General features: G+C 39.9%; 1 protein-coding gene across 1 annotated transcript in view; it reads right to left on the bottom strand.

Annotated features, from left to right (window-relative positions):
- The window catches only part of SORL1 (sortilin related receptor 1), a 180604-nt gene that overhangs the window by 55370 nt on the left and 107420 nt on the right, over positions 1-17814 (bottom strand). The window contains exons 26-30 of the mRNA XM_029573496.1: positions 16966-17091; positions 10555-10662; positions 9811-9942; positions 8544-8675; positions 7131-7265 (exon numbers count right to left, since the gene is read on the bottom strand). Coding sequence (XP_029429356.1) covers positions 7131-7265; positions 8544-8675; positions 9811-9942; positions 10555-10662; positions 16966-17091 — 633 coding nt within the window. The remainder of the gene's footprint in view (positions 1-7130; positions 7266-8543; positions 8676-9810; positions 9943-10554; positions 10663-16965; positions 17092-17814) is intronic.

Here is a 17814-nt window from a genome sequence, read left to right as displayed (position 1 = left end):
GGAATTAATGCCTGAAGTTCCAAACTGTTGGATTATCTGACATTAAATATTCTATTGGGTTAAAAAAACCAAAACAAAAAAAACCCCAAACCAACCATTAACTAATGTCTTCTCTGGGATTACTGCTTATGTGTACAATTATTTCTAACCCTAAGGGTTTCAGTAAGCAAATTGTATTGAAACATGAAATAGCTCTTAATTTGTTCAGCAGAGGTCACCACATCTACTGGAACTGCACACACCTTATACATTTTTTTTAGATCAACAAGACTGCAGTATTCATGTAAAATACATGACACAGCAAATGTACTATCTGCATAGGTCATGCCAGTACTCATTGCTCCGACCCATTTCAAAATAAAGTCATGTATATCCTACTGCCTCATAAAACAATTGTTTACCAAACTCTATTCTGAAAATGCTATTCTTCAGTTAAAAAAATATTAGATACAACTTAAAACACATTGTCTTTTCTAGCATTCTTGTATGATTATGAAATGGCCAGTTAAATCTTTCCCTCAGTTGTTACAAACATTTTTTAATAACCATTTCAAAATGCTCCACAGTTCTGGCTTTCCTAGAGGTAGACATTAATCTGTGTGTTAGTGCTTCACCAGTCCCATTCTCTCACAGGCAAATACACACCTGAGCTGCTTATGCAACAACAGACTGTTACACTCTTCCTTCATTAGAACAAATGCCATGCTGAGTTAGGCCAAGGTCCATCGAAACCAGCATCCTCTCTCTGACAGTGGCCAATCCAGGTTGCAAGTACCTGGCAGATCCCATAAAAAATAGTCTAATTCCTCTTACACACTCCCAGGGATAGCAATAGCGATCTTTCGTCTATCTTGCTAACCTCCAAACCTCCCCCTTCCAAACCCTGGGAAGTCTGCACTGAACCAAAAAATGCCTTGTCTACACATTCTCCTTTGCTAGGTAACAAGTAGGGACTTTAATTTTAATTTTTTCCTGGGAATTTATCAGGTTTTATTATGACAAGAACAATAGGAGGAGAAAATAAGCTGAAAAATGTGACTTGTTTTTCTTCTGGGTAAATATTGGAGTTTATTTTAGTGGACAGAAGCTAAGTTAATAAAACAATCTTGAGCAGTGTCTCCCATTCACCCACTCAGCAGTATCCCTAGCTCTACCCCTATCCCCTGCCTAGCATGTGCCTATCTCTTCCCACATTCCTGACAATCTCCCTCTTTCCCCCCATTGAAACAACATTCAGCCTTAGTAGTGAAGGCTACAAGGATTCTCCTCTTTCCTTCACCAGCATACTTAGGGAGGTTCCTGCCCTCTGCAGTATGCAGTATGGCACTTCTGCATTTGTGTAGGGCAAGGGGACCTGCCAGGATGTGCTTCTGGTGGGCATTAGCAGCACCAAGCAGCAGGCACCTTGACTGTCTGGGGAGAGGTGGAGGCTGGACTTGAAATGCCATTATCAGCAGCACTGGTGGGCAAGTGCTGTCGCTGATAGGGGGAAGGACTTTAAATGTTGCAGGTGCTTTGGCCCACACCGGCTTTCAGCAGTTGCTAGATGCCCTGAGACACTGCATCTGCAGCTCTGGAGATGCTCTTTAATCATCCTAAAATTAGGGTACAAATTGGTTTTAAACCAATTGTCACTTTTGGAAAAATCTGGGAATTTATGGGTGAAAACTGGTTTAAAATGAAAATGAAGGACCCTAAAAACAGGACATAAGAAATACATATTGCAGATGCATATTACCTAAAGACTAAGAACCAGGGTCTTTAAAACATGGTAGGTACTCTCAAAGGTTTTGTTACTTAAAGGGGCGATAAATGCATAAGTTACACAAATTTTCAAGGGGAACATATATGTACATTCATGTGAATGAAGAGAAGAGGCATGGGGGTGGCTTGAGGGAATGATGGCTACTACCTGGAGATGAATATCCTTATTCAATAATGCAACTCCAACATTGCTCTATGCTTTAACGGCAAGAGGAAATGTGGGAAAAAAGGATTTGCAACCACATAAAGGCAGGGGAGTAGCTTGCTTGTTACGGCAGTTACTACCCCAAACCAAAAAATACCGGATACTTCACTTTCAATGCAAATCCAGCATAGCTCTCTGCTTCAACGGCAGGGGAGGAAGTTTGACACTTCACACATATCCAGCATAGCCCTCTGCTTCAATGGCAGAGGAAGAAGTTTGACACTTCACACATATCCAGCATAGCCCTCTGCTTCAACGGCAGGGGAGGAAGTTTGACAATTCACACATATCCAGCATGGCTCTCTGCTTCAACGGCGGGGGAGCAGGACTGATACTTCATTTTCAATGCATAGCCAGCATAGCTCTCTGCTTCAACGGCAGGGGGGAATGAAGAAAGGTGGATCTATATTCAGGCAACAATAAACAAGGACTGAATTACACAGTCTGAATTAACAGATAAGCATGGGTGCAGCTGGCTTATTGAGGTGGTTAATACCCCTAACTAAATTAAGCTATTTCACTTAGATGCAGTTCCAACACTGCTTTCTACATTAACGGCGGGGGCGGAAGGGAAATAGAATAAAAAAAGGTTACTAAGAGCCAACAGAAACAGATAAGTATGTGAGAGAAAAAAAGTGCAAAAGCTTGCTGGGCAGACTGGATGGGCCGTTTGGTCTTCTTCTGCCATCATTTCTATGTTTCTATATGTTTCATTTTGAAAACTATCCCACTGAAAGTATCCCCATAAGTTACACCTGCTATCTGGATCAAGTAAACAGAGGGGTACATTTTAAAAGAGAGCGCACGCGCATACGTTTATTCGTGCATCAGGCGTGAACAAAAGTACACTGGATTTTATAAGATACGCGCGTAGCCGCGCGTATCTTATAAAATCCGGGGTCGGCGCGCGCAAGGGGGTGCACATTTGTGCAACTTGTGCGCACCAAGCCCTGCGCGCGCTGCCCGTTCCCTCCGAGGCCGCTCTGAAATCGTAGCGGCCTCGGAGGGAACTTTCCTTCCACCCCCCCCCCACACCTTCCCCTACCTAACCCACCCTCCTGGCCCTATCTAGACCCCACCCTACCTTTATCAGAAAAGTTACTACTGCCTCCGGGTAGTTGTAACTTACGCTCGCCAGTGCGGCAGACCCCGACACAAGCTGCTGTGTCAGGGTACTCGGCCACACCCCTGGACCGCCCACACGCCCCCGAACATGCCCCCGATCCAAAACCGCGCCCCCTGGCTACGCCCCCAACTGCCCCTTTTTGCAAGCCCCGGGACTTGCGCGCATCGCCGAGCCTAAGCAAAATAGGCTCGGCGCGCAGGGGGGTTTTAAAAGGGTTACGTGCGTACCTTATGCGTGTAACCTTTTTAAAATCCGGTCCTTAAAGCGAAAAGTATGCATGTAAGTGAAAATTCTGTCCCAACCTTGCCACCAGGAACACCTCTGTACAGTTCAGGTAAATTTATCCACAAATATGACACATGTGGGAAAGTTTACCCATATGTTGGGTGGGCAATTTTATAAAATGCCATTTGAAAATGACCCCCTTCATTGGCAAAGTATGAGAACATTTGTCTTTTTAACTACATGATTTATAGTTGGTCTCCAGTGTTGGGGTATTTGTTTTCCGTTTGATTTTCTACTATATTTATTTTAAATTCTATAGCATAAACCAACAAAATAAACACCATAACAATTTTTGTAACAGAGGTAAGTTATCAAATACCAAAAGACCAACTCTCCTATGTGATTACCCTATATTATGGTTGCCAAGGTTATCTCTTTATGCTATGAGCATCATTACTTAGTATGTCAAATCTGGTAAGTTTTGCTGTATAGTTTTCTGCTTGACAAGACAGTAGTCTACATACAAAACCCAGAAGGAATTGTAGGAAAATCCAGCAAGTGTCTTCTGGTGTCTCACTTTTAAGCACAGAAGAGTGACTTAAGTTACCTTCATTCTGCATTTACAAGATATTGTGCAGGCATCTGCAACGATGAAAACTCTGCCTGGGTTCCTATTTCGCTTCAGTGTATCACTGTTTCCATAAGCTCAATTAATGAAACAGAAGAAACTCTGTACTGTGGGGGGTTTATGTCCTTTGTGAAAGAGGAAGTAATTCTGATAATGCTGAATGTTCTTGCTGCTCAGTCAGCACAGCAAAGAACTTTGCAAACATTGAAATTGCCTCGTAGAACCATCAGCCCATGCCAGCTGGCACAAACATTTATAATAGCTTTGTGTACTGTTGCTGGCAACATAATAAGCACCATTATTTTGAAAACAAGTATTTCAGAGAGACAAAAGGCTTTTTATTTAAAAAAAAAAAAAAAAAAAAAAACAAAAACAAAAAAAACCCAAAAACTTTTGGTTCCCTGTTTCTATTCATATGGCAAGTAGAAGCAGTGACCAGACAGAAAGCAGCCCTCACCGATTGCTTTGTCCACAGAAAAAGTCAGAAACTGAATAAAAATATAATCTTAACAGCATAAAGCTTTTGGCGTCACATTTGATATTTTGTTATTTTAATAAAGTGTACAATAATTGTAGCCCTAGCATTTATTCGTTATCCAGGGTCACTGTTAATTATGTGTGTGGGGGGCCCATTCCCCAAGTCTGCTCAAAAGTGCCCCGTCTCAGCTGTCCCCTCCTGGAGCTTGACGTTGGCTTCTGCCCTTGGCCTTGATTTTACTCCCCCTTACTGCCCTCCACATATGTCCCAGTTTGATGCTGTATAACCTGCCTGTAGAGCTGGCTCCTCCTCACTTTTTGACACGGCCCATGCGGTGCATACAGAAGCTGTATGAGGGCCCTGGCAAAAGCCAGAAAGATGCTTGGCTGCATAGGGAGAGGCATGGTCAACAGAAAAAGGGAGAGGATATTGCCCTTGTATAGGTCCCTGGCAAGACCTCACTTGGTACTGTGTACAATTCTGGAGACCGCATCTTCAAAAGGATATAAACAGGATGGAGTCTGTCCAGAGAGTGGCTACTAAAATGGTCACTAATCTTTGTTATAAAGCATATGAGGATAGGCAAAGTTCTTAACAAGTACACCCTAGAGGAAAGGGGAGATAGGGGAGATATGATAGAGATATTCAGATATCTCTAAAATTTCCATGCATAGGAAGTGAGACATTTCCATGGAAAGAAGGCTCTAGAAGCAGGATCATGGGATGAGGTTAAAAGTAGGTAGACTCAGAAGTTAGGAAATATTTCTCTACAGAGAGGGTAGTGGATGCATGGAACAGCCTCCAAGGGGAGATAAAAACAGTATCTGAATTCAAGAAAGCTTGGTATAAATATAGAGGATTTCTGAGGGAGTGATGGGAATTGTAAAGCTAAATTAGTTGGGAGACTAGATGGGCCATATGGTCTTTTTCTGCTGACATATTTCTATGTAAAGAGGGAGACTAAGAACTGGAGAATGACAGGGGAGAAAGAATGAAATCTAGTTTGGCATATACAGAGGCAGAAATGAGAGAAATGAAGAAAAGAGATGAAAAGGAATGATCAATGTCAGACAGGAAGGGGAGAAACAGAAGACCATGTAAGTTAGGAGAAGATAGATAAGAGGAAAGCAGAAAAAAAGACTGGTAGCAATGCGATTAAAAAAAAATAAAGATAGTAACTTTGAAACAGCCACATAGGCACTGTTCAAAAAAGATCTAAAGACTTGGCTGTTCAACAAAGCTTATCAGGACTTAGTAGTCTAAGATACAGCAGTCTGTTTTTAATACCCCTCCCCTTTCCCCAATTGTTTATATTTTAATGAGATTTTATGTGATTTTTACTTTGTTTTGTTTCTATTCATATTTTATTTATTTACTTACATTTGTATTTTTAGCAATTTTATTGCATTTTAAATTTATTTTAGATATATTAATAATTTTAATTTACATTGTACCTTTATTTTACTTTTATACCATGATACTTATATAAACCGTTGTGATGGTTCCCCCAAATGACAGTATATAAAATCAATCAATAAATAAATAAATGTATGCACTTATGCTGGCTCATTCTAATGGATGCGACCATTTTATAACATACGCTCACATGATATAAAATAGGCTGTATGTGCGTATGTGTGCACGCAATTTTATATGGATGTGCGCAGATACGCGCAAATGCCGCCTCTACCGCATTTTAGTAGATGCGTGCGCAGATTTCATTGAGAAATCTAGGAACGCCTATGCCCCGTCCTGCCCCCTTTTTGCCAAATATTTTTTGTGCGGATACCAGGAGATATGCATGTACTCGCACGCTTTTTAAAATCCATGCGGTGCAACATGCCAGCCTGACTTCTGCACGTATCTCCCAGTTTTGGTATGCTTAAGGCTTTTAAAATTCACCTTTTTATGTCTAGATAACCAAGGTAGAAATAAAAACATTTTATTTTCAGTTTTGTGATTGGACTGTAAGCTTAGGAATATACACCACATATTTTGGAATTTTGCCTATAATAGGAGAAAATGTACATCTGCTTCTCTTTCTCCAGTGTTGCACTGCATGCAATCTGACTTCAGATTTTCCATTTCAATTTTTGCTTCCATGTTTTTAATTTCTAATCTGCAGTCATGTATTCTGTATTTTGTGAGGGTCTGTATATTCTGTGTGTGTGACAGAAGTGAAGGATTCTGCTAGTTTGTTTCTGGCAGAAATCTATACCAGTCCAGCTTGTTTTATCAGTAGGTGGTGTATGGGTGTTCTAGGTCCTGGTGTAATATATGAATGAATGGAACATGCAACAGAACAGTCATTTGCTTTTATTATGATACTTTAGGGGTTGTAATATCTTTTATTGGACCCACAAAAAGTTTAGACATTAGGATGTTCTTGTGGGGTTTCAGAGAGTTATAGCTTTCTGCAGCAGTGAGCGCAGGTAGATGGTATACTCAGATCAGCACATCTTTCACAGAGAGGATGAGGCACATCTCAAACATAAGAACTTAATTTTTTCCTGTTCCATTCAATATTTTGTGCAGACAGAAATCTTGCAAAGTACTCCTAGTACAAAGGCCAATGTTTACTATAAAGGTGGGAAGGACCACAAAGCTAGAATTTCATGGTGCTTACAAGCTAATCCCTCTAACCACTTGTTTCTTAAATGTATTTGCAAGCTGCTGAAAGAAACTAAAAAATGTGCGCCCTTACCACCACAACTTGTTTCATCAGACCAGTCTCCACAGTCGTTTTCCTGATCGCACTTCCATCTGTTAGGGATACAATGCCCATTTGCGCACTGGAACTGGTAAAAACGAGAGCAGCTCGGGGCGTCGGTCAGGTTTTCTAATGAAAAACATGTTCCTCAGTTAAAACAAACTTCTCCAGGCCATAATGCACAAACATGTGTAAGCATCATTTCTATTCACATGTATACTTGGACTCTTCAAAACATATTAAACGTTTAATAACAAGAGACAGGTGGCACCTTATAGACTAGTGGTCCCCAAACCTGTCCTGGAGGGCCACCAGCCAGTCGGGTTTTTGGGATATCATCAATGAATATGCATGAGAGAAAATTTGCATGTTATGGAGGCAGTGCATGCAAATTTTCTCTCATGCATATTCATTGAGGATATCCCAAAAACCTGACTGGCTGGTGGCCCTCCAGGACAGGTTTCGGGACCACTGTTAGACTAACCAATTTATTGAGGCGAGGACAGAGTCCATTTTGTCACATTGTTTGTCACATTGTTTGTATTTTAGACTACTACGTGATATTTTAAGATTAACCTTTAAATTTTCATTATCCATTTCTCTACCCTTACTGCAGCCCTAATGTCTATGAAAGAAAATCTGCAGAAAAACAAATGACCAACAAAATATAAGCAGATTTCAACTATTAGTCATTTTCAAAATGATTAAGTCCCTGTATGCTCTCACGGTTACATTTTCTTTTCTATTAACTCCAGTAACAGTCAGTACCAACTTGTGGCTCTCCAACAATATATAAATACAAGGCTTCCACTGCTGTTCAGGAAATTCATTTTATGTCAACCACAGTTATGATGTCAGACCATCTTGTTCCAAAATGGGAAGCATAAAACAAGCTGGCACCACAACAACGTTTGCAAGATTAATTTCTCCTTGCAGCAGCAGAAGATTTGCATTCAAAGTAAGATTGCTAGAAAGCCGTTTGCATGCTGGAATTATTGCCCAGGCAGTCTCTTTCACCTGGCTGAAAAACAAGTCTTGTCCTTATTTTGACATGGCAGTCATTGCTCTTAGTTTTAAGCGCTGCAAGACAGGGAGCATTAATTCTTTTTAGCTAACACCACACCTCAAATTTCAGCGAAAATATCAAACATTTTCACCATCTGAAGATTTTTTAGTATCATGTGTTAATCCCATACACCTGAGTGAGGGGATCATTTCAATTTATCTGACTTTTTGAGCTGGCAAAGTCAAAAGGTTTCTTTACAGCTAAATGTTTATAGTGCATTCATGGATGGATTGTATTATTAAACAGTTATAGAAGTCCTCTGTGGCAAAAACAAGAAACCATGAACAAAGGAGAAACAAAGCAGGGTAAGCTAGGAAAAGCAGAGTGGTTACATTACTCACCACAATTTGCTTCATCAGAATAATCTCCACAATCATCCGTTCCATCGCACTTCCACACCAGACTAATGCACAGTCCGTTCTGACACTGAAAGCTGAAGGAATCACAAGACTTGTGGAACTCTGGCACGTTGGCTGCAAAGAACAGACAAGCATGACAATTACACAAAAACAACAAAGATGCATGCTGAAATATTTTGATTCATACATGTTGGATAACGTAGTGTGATTGCCATGTTAGTCCACTTTAATGCGCAGAAATAAAGGTCAATTAATAAAACAAAAAGATAACATGATTATTGGGCTCTAATCCTTAGACAGACTCTGGAGAACAGATTGCCCAAACCTGCTGTCCAAGGTCCATCCAAGAACAAATGGTGCGAGTTTATATCATAAGATTTTGTGACACACTAATAACAAAACTCATGATGGTTTTGATACTTTGTTTACAGCCCTGGCAGTCTTTGAAGCTGGTCTTCTTTCAGACATCATTTAAAAAAAAACAAAACAACCCACAGATGTTATGAAACCACGTTAAAGTCCCAACGACAGCAAAAAAAAACAAAGGAAGGAGTACTGTCTGAGTCCTTGTCAGAAGCCTCGGAGAAAGAGAGGGCTACTGACCAGATGACAACAATAAATAAATAATTTTCTTTTACTGAAACTTGATGGGACAAAAAACACTGGGGAACACATATTGTATCCAAAACTTCAATCTGATTGAGAAAATTGAAAACTGCTGATAGTGTCCATTTCAGCCGATGGGAAAAATGAACTGGTGCACACAGTAAGACCATGAGAACTTCCACACATACTCAGAGCAGACGTGCATCTCTTTAAAAAGAAAAAAGCAAGCAAAAAAAAAACCAAAACACCCGAAATCTCTGTAAACTACATATTTCATGTTTTTAGCACCTTTGGCGATGTCACCCAGTTGCATGAGTGGTTAATTGCTCATCTTTAGAGAACAAAACTGTGGCCATGCCACTATAATTGAATGATAAATGAATTTATCGGTTTTATTCTTTTAGGGACAAATAATGAAAAGTAGGTGAGCTGGTGCAAACCACTGCAAGTACTTTTGCCTACAGGGTTTTCACCAATAAACAAAATCAGGAGTCCATTTCTGTAGTTAAAACACTGTTTTACCCATGGAAATGCTTTTGATTATTACCTTCCCTATAACATTTTCTTGTGTTTTGTTCAGGTCTTTCCTATTTCAATTCTGACAAAAATCACCACTAAAAAAAAAAAAAAAAGAAAAACTTACAGCATCCAGCATAGCTGGAATCTTCATCAGAGCCATCCCGACACTGCACAACACCGTCACATACCATAGAGTGGAACAAACACTGCTGACGATTCTTACACACAAAATCCATGTAGCGTGTGCATAAAGGTTCTTAAATATAAAGTCAATTAACAAAAATATTAAGCATTGTGATAAGAAAAAGGCAAAGTTATCACATTTAAATACTTGGGTAAGCTCACACAACACTGTGAAGGAAAAAAATAAAGAACAACTTCTTGAATGGCCTCCTCTTCTACCACTTTTAAGGAAGGAGGGTTTGTCAGACGCACTAAGAACTTACTTTTAAAGCATGGATGCTCAAACCGGTCCTATGGGCACCCCCAGCCAGTCGGGTTTTCAGGATATCCCTAATGAATATGCATGAGAAATAGTGCATCCAAATAAATCTCATGCATATTGATTAGGGATATCCTGAAAACCCGATTGGCTGGGGAGGCCCGTAGGACTGGATTGAGAATCCCTGCCTTAAGGTCCCAATATCTTCCCAACTGCTTTGTCTCAATTGCATTTATTTAAAATTCTGCAGCTAGATCTGTTCATAATGTTAGGAGAAGCAAGGCGCTCAAGGCATAAAGTAGCCGTAGTACATTATCGGGCAATGTGTAATGAAGACTGCAACTTACGATATACCCACTGATTAAATAGCTGCATAGCATGTTGAAACATGCCTTGAGAAAATAAATTCCAACTATGATTACTCACCACATTGTTGCTCATCTCCACCATCAGGACAATCTCTTATTCCATCACAGTGCTTAACAGAAGGGATACAAGTTCCATTTGAACATGGATATCCATTGCACTTTTTGTCTGCAATTCATTAAAAATCATTTAATGACCAAGTACAATGTACGTTAGGCCAATTATATAGTTGAACAATAAGGACCCTGACCTTTATGGTCTGGGAAAACAAATAAGCATGAGGGTAACTTTCTGATGTGGCTGTTACTACCCTTAACCAATAAGCCTGATACTTTTGATGCAACTCCTACATTGCTCTCTGCTTCAACGGCAAGAGGTAACAGGGAATTGGAAACTGATAGGTATGGGAGTAGGCTGCACAATGCAGCAGTTACTACCATAAGTAATATTAGCAGGAACTGTAAAAGTTTTATTTTAAATATATTAAAGGGTTAAGTCTTAGGTCAGAACATGGGGAATCAAAACACTCAACCCATGACCTAACTGGTGAACCTGAAACTCTACAATTTAATATATTTACTACGGGGCCAGCCCATAGCCTTATTGACATCACTACATGTTGCCGTGTCAAGGGTCCTTTAATCGATTCCTGGTTCAGGTCTTCCAAACCCTAGGTTGGCTGAGGATGCTGTAAAGACAACAATCACAGCCCCTGGGGAGTAAGGAGTATTGTCATCAATATGGATGATATCTGGGGGCCAGATTTATAGCCCATGAGAAAAGGTTCTCTCAGGATCATCAATCAGACTACAAACAGTGATTTGGAGGGTCTATTAAAATAGGGGGAAAATCCCTAGCTAACTTCAAAGGAAAGCTCATGGAGCCAGGATCCCAGCACAGATTTCAACTGAGTTAGATGAAAAAAGGAGAAAGGAGCAACTACTGTTTCAAAAACCACCAAACCAACTATAAATATAAATGGGACAATTTTCAAAAATGTGTGGGCGGGTGCAAAGTCTACGGGTTCTTTTAGCTGCATATTTTGTACCAGTTCTCTAAAGGGAAGTATAAACATATGATCCCTTTGAAAATTGCCAAAGGAAAAAGTAGCCATACTGATTTGGACCTCATTCTATGTTGTTGTTTTCCAGCAAAAACAATGTATAAGTTTTGAAAATGCAAAGCTACATGCCCTGTTGTCTCCTGTGATGGGGTCTATATACCAGCCCGGGGAGGTAGGTCAAAACCCCAGAAAAAAAAAAAACTCCACGGAACCAAAAACCCCAGGGAAGGTGGAAGAAAAACCAGGTGACACAGAGTCAGAGAGTCACACTAGTTCCTTCCCCCTGTAGCATCAGAGAAACCAGAGACCCAGGTGTGGGAAAAGGTGGGTGGAGCCCCGGGAGCCAATCCCTCGCTACTGGGGGGAGGGCAATGCTGAGGTTGGAGCCCCGGGAACCAGTCTCTGGCTACCAGGGGAGGAGTCTCCATCCTATAAAAAGGAGCCAAAGCCAAAGCACTCTCATTCTCCTTTTGGAGAGTGAGGAGGACGGATTGGGACCTTCCTACCGGAAGCTGCCTCTGCAGGAGAAAGAAAGAAAGGAAGGTGAGGGTGCGGATTCAAAACCTTCCCTTTGTTTTTTAATTTGTTTTTTTTTTCTTTTTGCTGATAACCTGCTAAAACTGTCAAGTGGGGTGGAGTTATCTCTAGGGCTACAAAATGATAAGGGGAATGGAACAGCTCCCCTATGAGGAAAGACTAAAGAGGTTAGGACTTTTCAGCTTGGAGAAGAGACGACTGAGGGGGGATAGGATAGAGATGTTTAAAATCATGAGAGGTCTAGAACGGGTGGATGTGAATCGGTTATTTACTCTTTCGGATAAATAGAAGGACTAGGGGGCACTCCATGAAGTTAGCATGGGGCACATTTAAAACTAATCGGAGAAAGTTCTTTTTTACTCGACGCACAATTAAACTCTGGAATTTGTTGCCAGAGGATGTGGTTCGTGCAGTTAGTATAGCTGTGTTTAAAAAAGAATTGGATAAGTTCTTGGAGGAGAAGTCCATTACCTATTAAGTTCACTTAGAGAATAGCCACTGCCATTAGCAATGGTAGCATGGAATAGACTTGGTTTTGGGGTGCTTGCCAGGTTCTTGTGGCCTGGATTGGCCACTGTTGGAAACAGGATGCTGGGCTTGATGGACCCTTGGTCTGACCCAGTATGGCATGTTCTTATGGGGAAAAATTGCGAGAACGCAGAGGTACGAGGGAGGTGGCAGGTAGGACCGGACTTAAATTTCTTGGGGACTTATTTTTGGATAATTTTGTTGTCAGGACTGATTTTTTTTGGATGCAGACTAGAATATAAAGACTGAGATTCAAGGGCAGAAGCCAAGCTCAGCATCTTCTGGCTGGGCCTCATGGCTCACCAGGAAGAGCGCCTGCCTCCCAGCCAGCCACTGTGGGCTTGAGTCCCACCAGGGGAACCAGTGGAGACATTTTATAATTGAGTGCCTGGGAGTGTTCGTAGCCAGGTAACCAGTCCGGGAAAAAGAGCAGTGGAGTCCATCAGCTGGACCCTGGCCCAGGGAAATCTTCACGAAAATACAGGTAAAAGTACATTTGCTCATATCCAGGCTGGGCAATTTTCATAAAGCCCTCTTGGGTAAATGCTTTTAAAAATTGCCCTCACATTATTGTTCTATGCCAGGAAACATTTAATTAACAATGTGTCTTCACCATAAGAAACAACTTCACTATAAACATATCAATTACTGTACATTTATGCAAAATATCAACCTTATGGTACAGATGTAGTAATAAAGTTTGAAAGAAAGGAAGACTAAGCATTTTGGACTCTTCAAAATTTGAGATTGGTAAAGCAAAGTTTTACTTTCTACTCTAGATGTTTTAAGACGGCATTCAGATTGTGGAAAAACCTTTTTTTGTATGGTCTTTCTTGATGCTTCCAACACGTGATATACTGGATTTTACTATTTTGCTAGCCCAACTGGTGGAAATGGCCTTGGCCCTGCCATTCTTAAATAGTTCACTCCTTCCTTAAAGACTGCTATTGACAAGTAAGGATTTTGCTATCTCACTGAGAATGAATGATATTATATTCAATGGTCCTGCAGGGATCTGCCCTATCACCTGTATTATTTAATATCTAAATGCTTCCACTTGCCAAATGGCTTGCCTCATTTCAAATTCATTTTCAGTTTTTTGCTGATATATAGCTTATTTTTCTGCTGGATTCTGATATTTCAATCATTCCATCTGAACTTATCGATTTGTCTTCTAGCAGTAAAATGTGTGGATGTCCGCTAATAAACTGGCTCAGAACTTAAACAAAACAAAAGCATTTTGTAGGTCTCACATTCTACTGTCCCTTCAGTTTTCCCAATTTTCAAAGTGGCTGATTTCCTATTATTATTATTTGAGTTGTGGCAAGGACTGCATTCTATAAGTTGAGGCTACAACAGGTTTAAACCATATTTTTCAGTAAACTTTTTTTTTTTTTTAATTTGTGGTGCAATCCTTAGCTCTTTCTCACTTAGATTATTGAAATTCTCTCTTTATTTAGGCCTTCCTTTGTCAGCAATGCAAGTGTTATGGCCAATTCAATACGTTGATTGTTTAATTTGGTGGAAGCCTGGAATGCCCTTCCGGAGGAGGTGGTGAATACAAAAACAGTCAAATAACTAAAAGGGACATGGGGTAAACAATGTGGATCCCTAAAGGCTAGAGGACGGAAATGAAGAAAAGTGTATATGGGGGTAACTTGCTGGTGCAGCAGTTACTACTCTTAACCAATAAGCCTTGATGCTTTTACTGTAACTGCAACATTTCTCTCCACTTTGACAGCAGGGGGGAAAAGGGGAATTGGATTCAGACAACCAATGAGGGCCAGACTTTTATGGTCTGGGGTAACCTGCATGAAGCAGCAATTACTACTTTTAACAGAAGGCATGGGGATTACTACCTTTAACCAATAAGCCTTGATTCTTTGATGCAACTGCAACAATCATTCTCCACTTCTATGGGGGGGGGGGGGGGGGGGGGGGGGGGAGAACATGAATTGGATTCAGACAACAACTATCATGGGCCCTAATTTTTATGGTCTGGGGTACTGATATGCAGACATAAGGGGAAAAGTACAGACTGCTTCTGAGGCCAAGTCCATAAGCAAAACACAATAAGCAACACTATTTGAATTTTCAAACAGGCTCATCACCCAGAAAAAATGTTGCCAGCAGTAAATTTTTATGGATTATCATAGGGCTTGGGGATAACTGCACAGAGTGACAATTACCACCCTTAAGAGAAACATGGGTAACCTGGACAGAGTAGAAGTTACTACCATAAGAAATGTGCTGGGCATACTAGATGGACCATCTAATCCTTTTCTGCTGTCATTATTATTACTATCTGGGTTGAAATGTTTTGATATTACACTGACTTTGAAGGCTCTGCATAGGATCTATGAAACACCAGGAACAAATTCAAAATATAATTACAATTGTTTTTAAAGAACTAGCAGGTATAGCCCAGGAATACATTCAATCCGTTTTGACGTATTATACGCCTTGATTGTATGCTAAAATCTTTGACAGCTCGACTACTAGTAGAAATTTGCCTTTAAAAGAGAGTAGATTAAGAGCTACCCCTACCATTTAGAATATACTTCCACAAGAGACAAGATTAAAAACTGTACTTAAGAAATTGCCATGCTGGGTCAGACCAAGGGTCCATCAAGCCCAGCATCCTGTTTCCAACAGAGGCCAAAACCAGGCCACAAGAACCTGGCAATTACCCAAACACTAAGAAGATCCCATGCCACTGATGCAATTAATAGCAGTGGCCATTCCCTAAGTAATTTTGATTAATAGCAGTTAATGGACTTCTCCTTCAAGAACTTATCCAAACCTTTTTTGAACCCAGCTACACTAACTGCACTAACCACATCCTCTGGCAACAAATTCCAGAGCTTTATTGTGCGTTGAGAGAAAAAGAATTTTCTCCGATTAGTCTTAAATGTGTTACTTGCTAACTTCATGGAATGCCCCCTAGTCCTTCTATTATTCGAAAGTGTAAATAACCGAGTCACATCTACTCGTTCAAGACCTCTATCATATCTCCCCTCAGTCATCTCTTCTCCAAGCTGAACAGTCCTAACCTCTTCAGCCTTTCCTCAAAGGGGAGCTGTTCCATCCCCTTTATCATTTTGGTTGCCCTTCTCTGTACCTTATCCATCACAACTATATCTTTTTTTTGAGATGCGGCAACCAGAATTGTACACAGTATTCCAGGTGCAATCTCACCATGGAGCGATATAGAGGCATTATGACATTTTCTGTTTTATTAACCATTCCCTTCCTAATAATTCCTAACATTCTGTTTGCTTTTTTGACTGCTGCAGCACACTGAGCTGACGATTTTAAAGTATTATCCACTATGATGCCTAGATCTTTTTCCTGGGTGGTAGCTCCTAATATGGAACCTAACATCGTGTAACTACAGCAAGGGTTATTTTTCCCTATATGCAACACCTTGCACTTGTCCACATTAAATTTCGTCTGCCATTTGGATGCCCAATCTTCCAGTCTTGCAAGGTCCTCCTGTAATGTATCACAATCCGCCTGTGATTTAACTACTCTGAATAATTTTGTATCATCCGCAAATTTGATAACCTCACTCATCGTATTCCTTTCCAGATCATATATATTTTGTATTTTTAATTGCTGAATTATTTTCCATTGTTACCCTCCCCTGAGATCTCATTGGATTGGTGGAATATAAATGTCAAATACTAATCTACGGTAAACAACAAAACTTCATTTAGAGTATATTTATTTTTTATTTATTTTATTTTTAATTTTTATATACCGAAATTCTTACATTAAATGTAAATCATACCGGTTTATATAAAACGAAAACAGCTGGAGAACAATTCCATAGTCTGATACAATGAACAATTAAGTATAAAAATGTAAACATCTTTTCAATATATTCAATGCATTGCATACATACGTGAATAATAAATAATATATAATATTCCCACCCCACCAAACAGACTTACTGCTCTTACCCAGCAGTTGCATTGGGGGTTTCATCATAGCACATTATTAGTTTTAATGGTTCACTTTCAACACAATTTTGCTGCTAAATGTGTTTTCCCATTCATCTACTGATAAAGGAACATTCTTAGACAAAACCTAACTATTATAATTGGGATTATATACAAAATAGCAAAAGACATGTTAATTTCATTATCTATAAAAATTCAACAAACCTAAACATCATTTGGTTTTCACTTTTAAAATTATTCTCCCACAAAGAACATGAACATTCAGCTTACCTGGCAACAGAGCACATGCACAACTGGATGCTATTCTGGGCTGGTAAGGAATCAAGATTCAAACACAAAGTAATAAATGAGAGTGGATGATACACTACTACTACATACCGCAGTGTGTGACATCTTCATCAGAGCTATCCTGACAGTCTGCATCACCATCACACACCCATCGCTGTGGAATGCAATGGCCATCCAGACACTGAAAACTTGATGTATCGCAGGTATGGCTTATTACTAGAATAAGAAAAACAATTATGTAATTTGTAGCATTTTCCTGTAGTACTTAGCAAATCCCATTAAAAGTCTTGGCATCTTTCTTGATGCAACCCTATCATTTCAGGCTCAAATTAAATCAATTATCAAAACAGGTTTTTACAAACTACATTTAATTTCTAGACTATGCCATTTGTTTCATAATCCTGATTTCCACACCATCGTACGTGCTATTTTCCCCCCATGTAAACTATTGTAATAGTCTACTTTTAGGCTTGCCTAAGACTTCTTTGCAACTGCTACAATTATTATTAAATTCAGCTGCCAAACTCGTATCTAATACAAAATGTTTTTAATCATATCACACCTATTCTAAATAGCCTAAAGTGGCTACCAATGCTTGAATGCATTTGGTATAAAATTGCTATGACCACCTTTAAACTGCTCAGTCCTGACTCTCCTTCATGGTCCAATGCTCTGTTAAGGATCTATAAGCTAACCCGTGACTTAAGATCCTCACAACGTGGATTACTAGACATACTTTCTGTTAGTCTTGCCCGTCTAACCTCAACCCAAGAAACCTCATTCTCAGTAGCAGCACCATCTTTATGGAACTCATTACCTTATGATCTCCGTACTCAAGGATAACTTAAAAACATTTAGATCTCAATTGAAGCTTTTCCTTTTACAGCAGGCCTATGGCTAGCCTAAGTTAACAGAGGCTTGATCGGGTGATGTTTGTCT

Source organism: Rhinatrema bivittatum, chromosome 12 (genome assembly GCF_901001135.1).
Source record: "Rhinatrema bivittatum chromosome 12, aRhiBiv1.1, whole genome shotgun sequence".
NCBI classification, from domain to species: domain Eukaryota; kingdom Metazoa; phylum Chordata; class Amphibia; order Gymnophiona; family Rhinatrematidae; genus Rhinatrema; species Rhinatrema bivittatum.
Note: the sequence above shows the minus strand (reverse complement) of the source record. Positions and strands in the feature narration are given on the sequence as shown.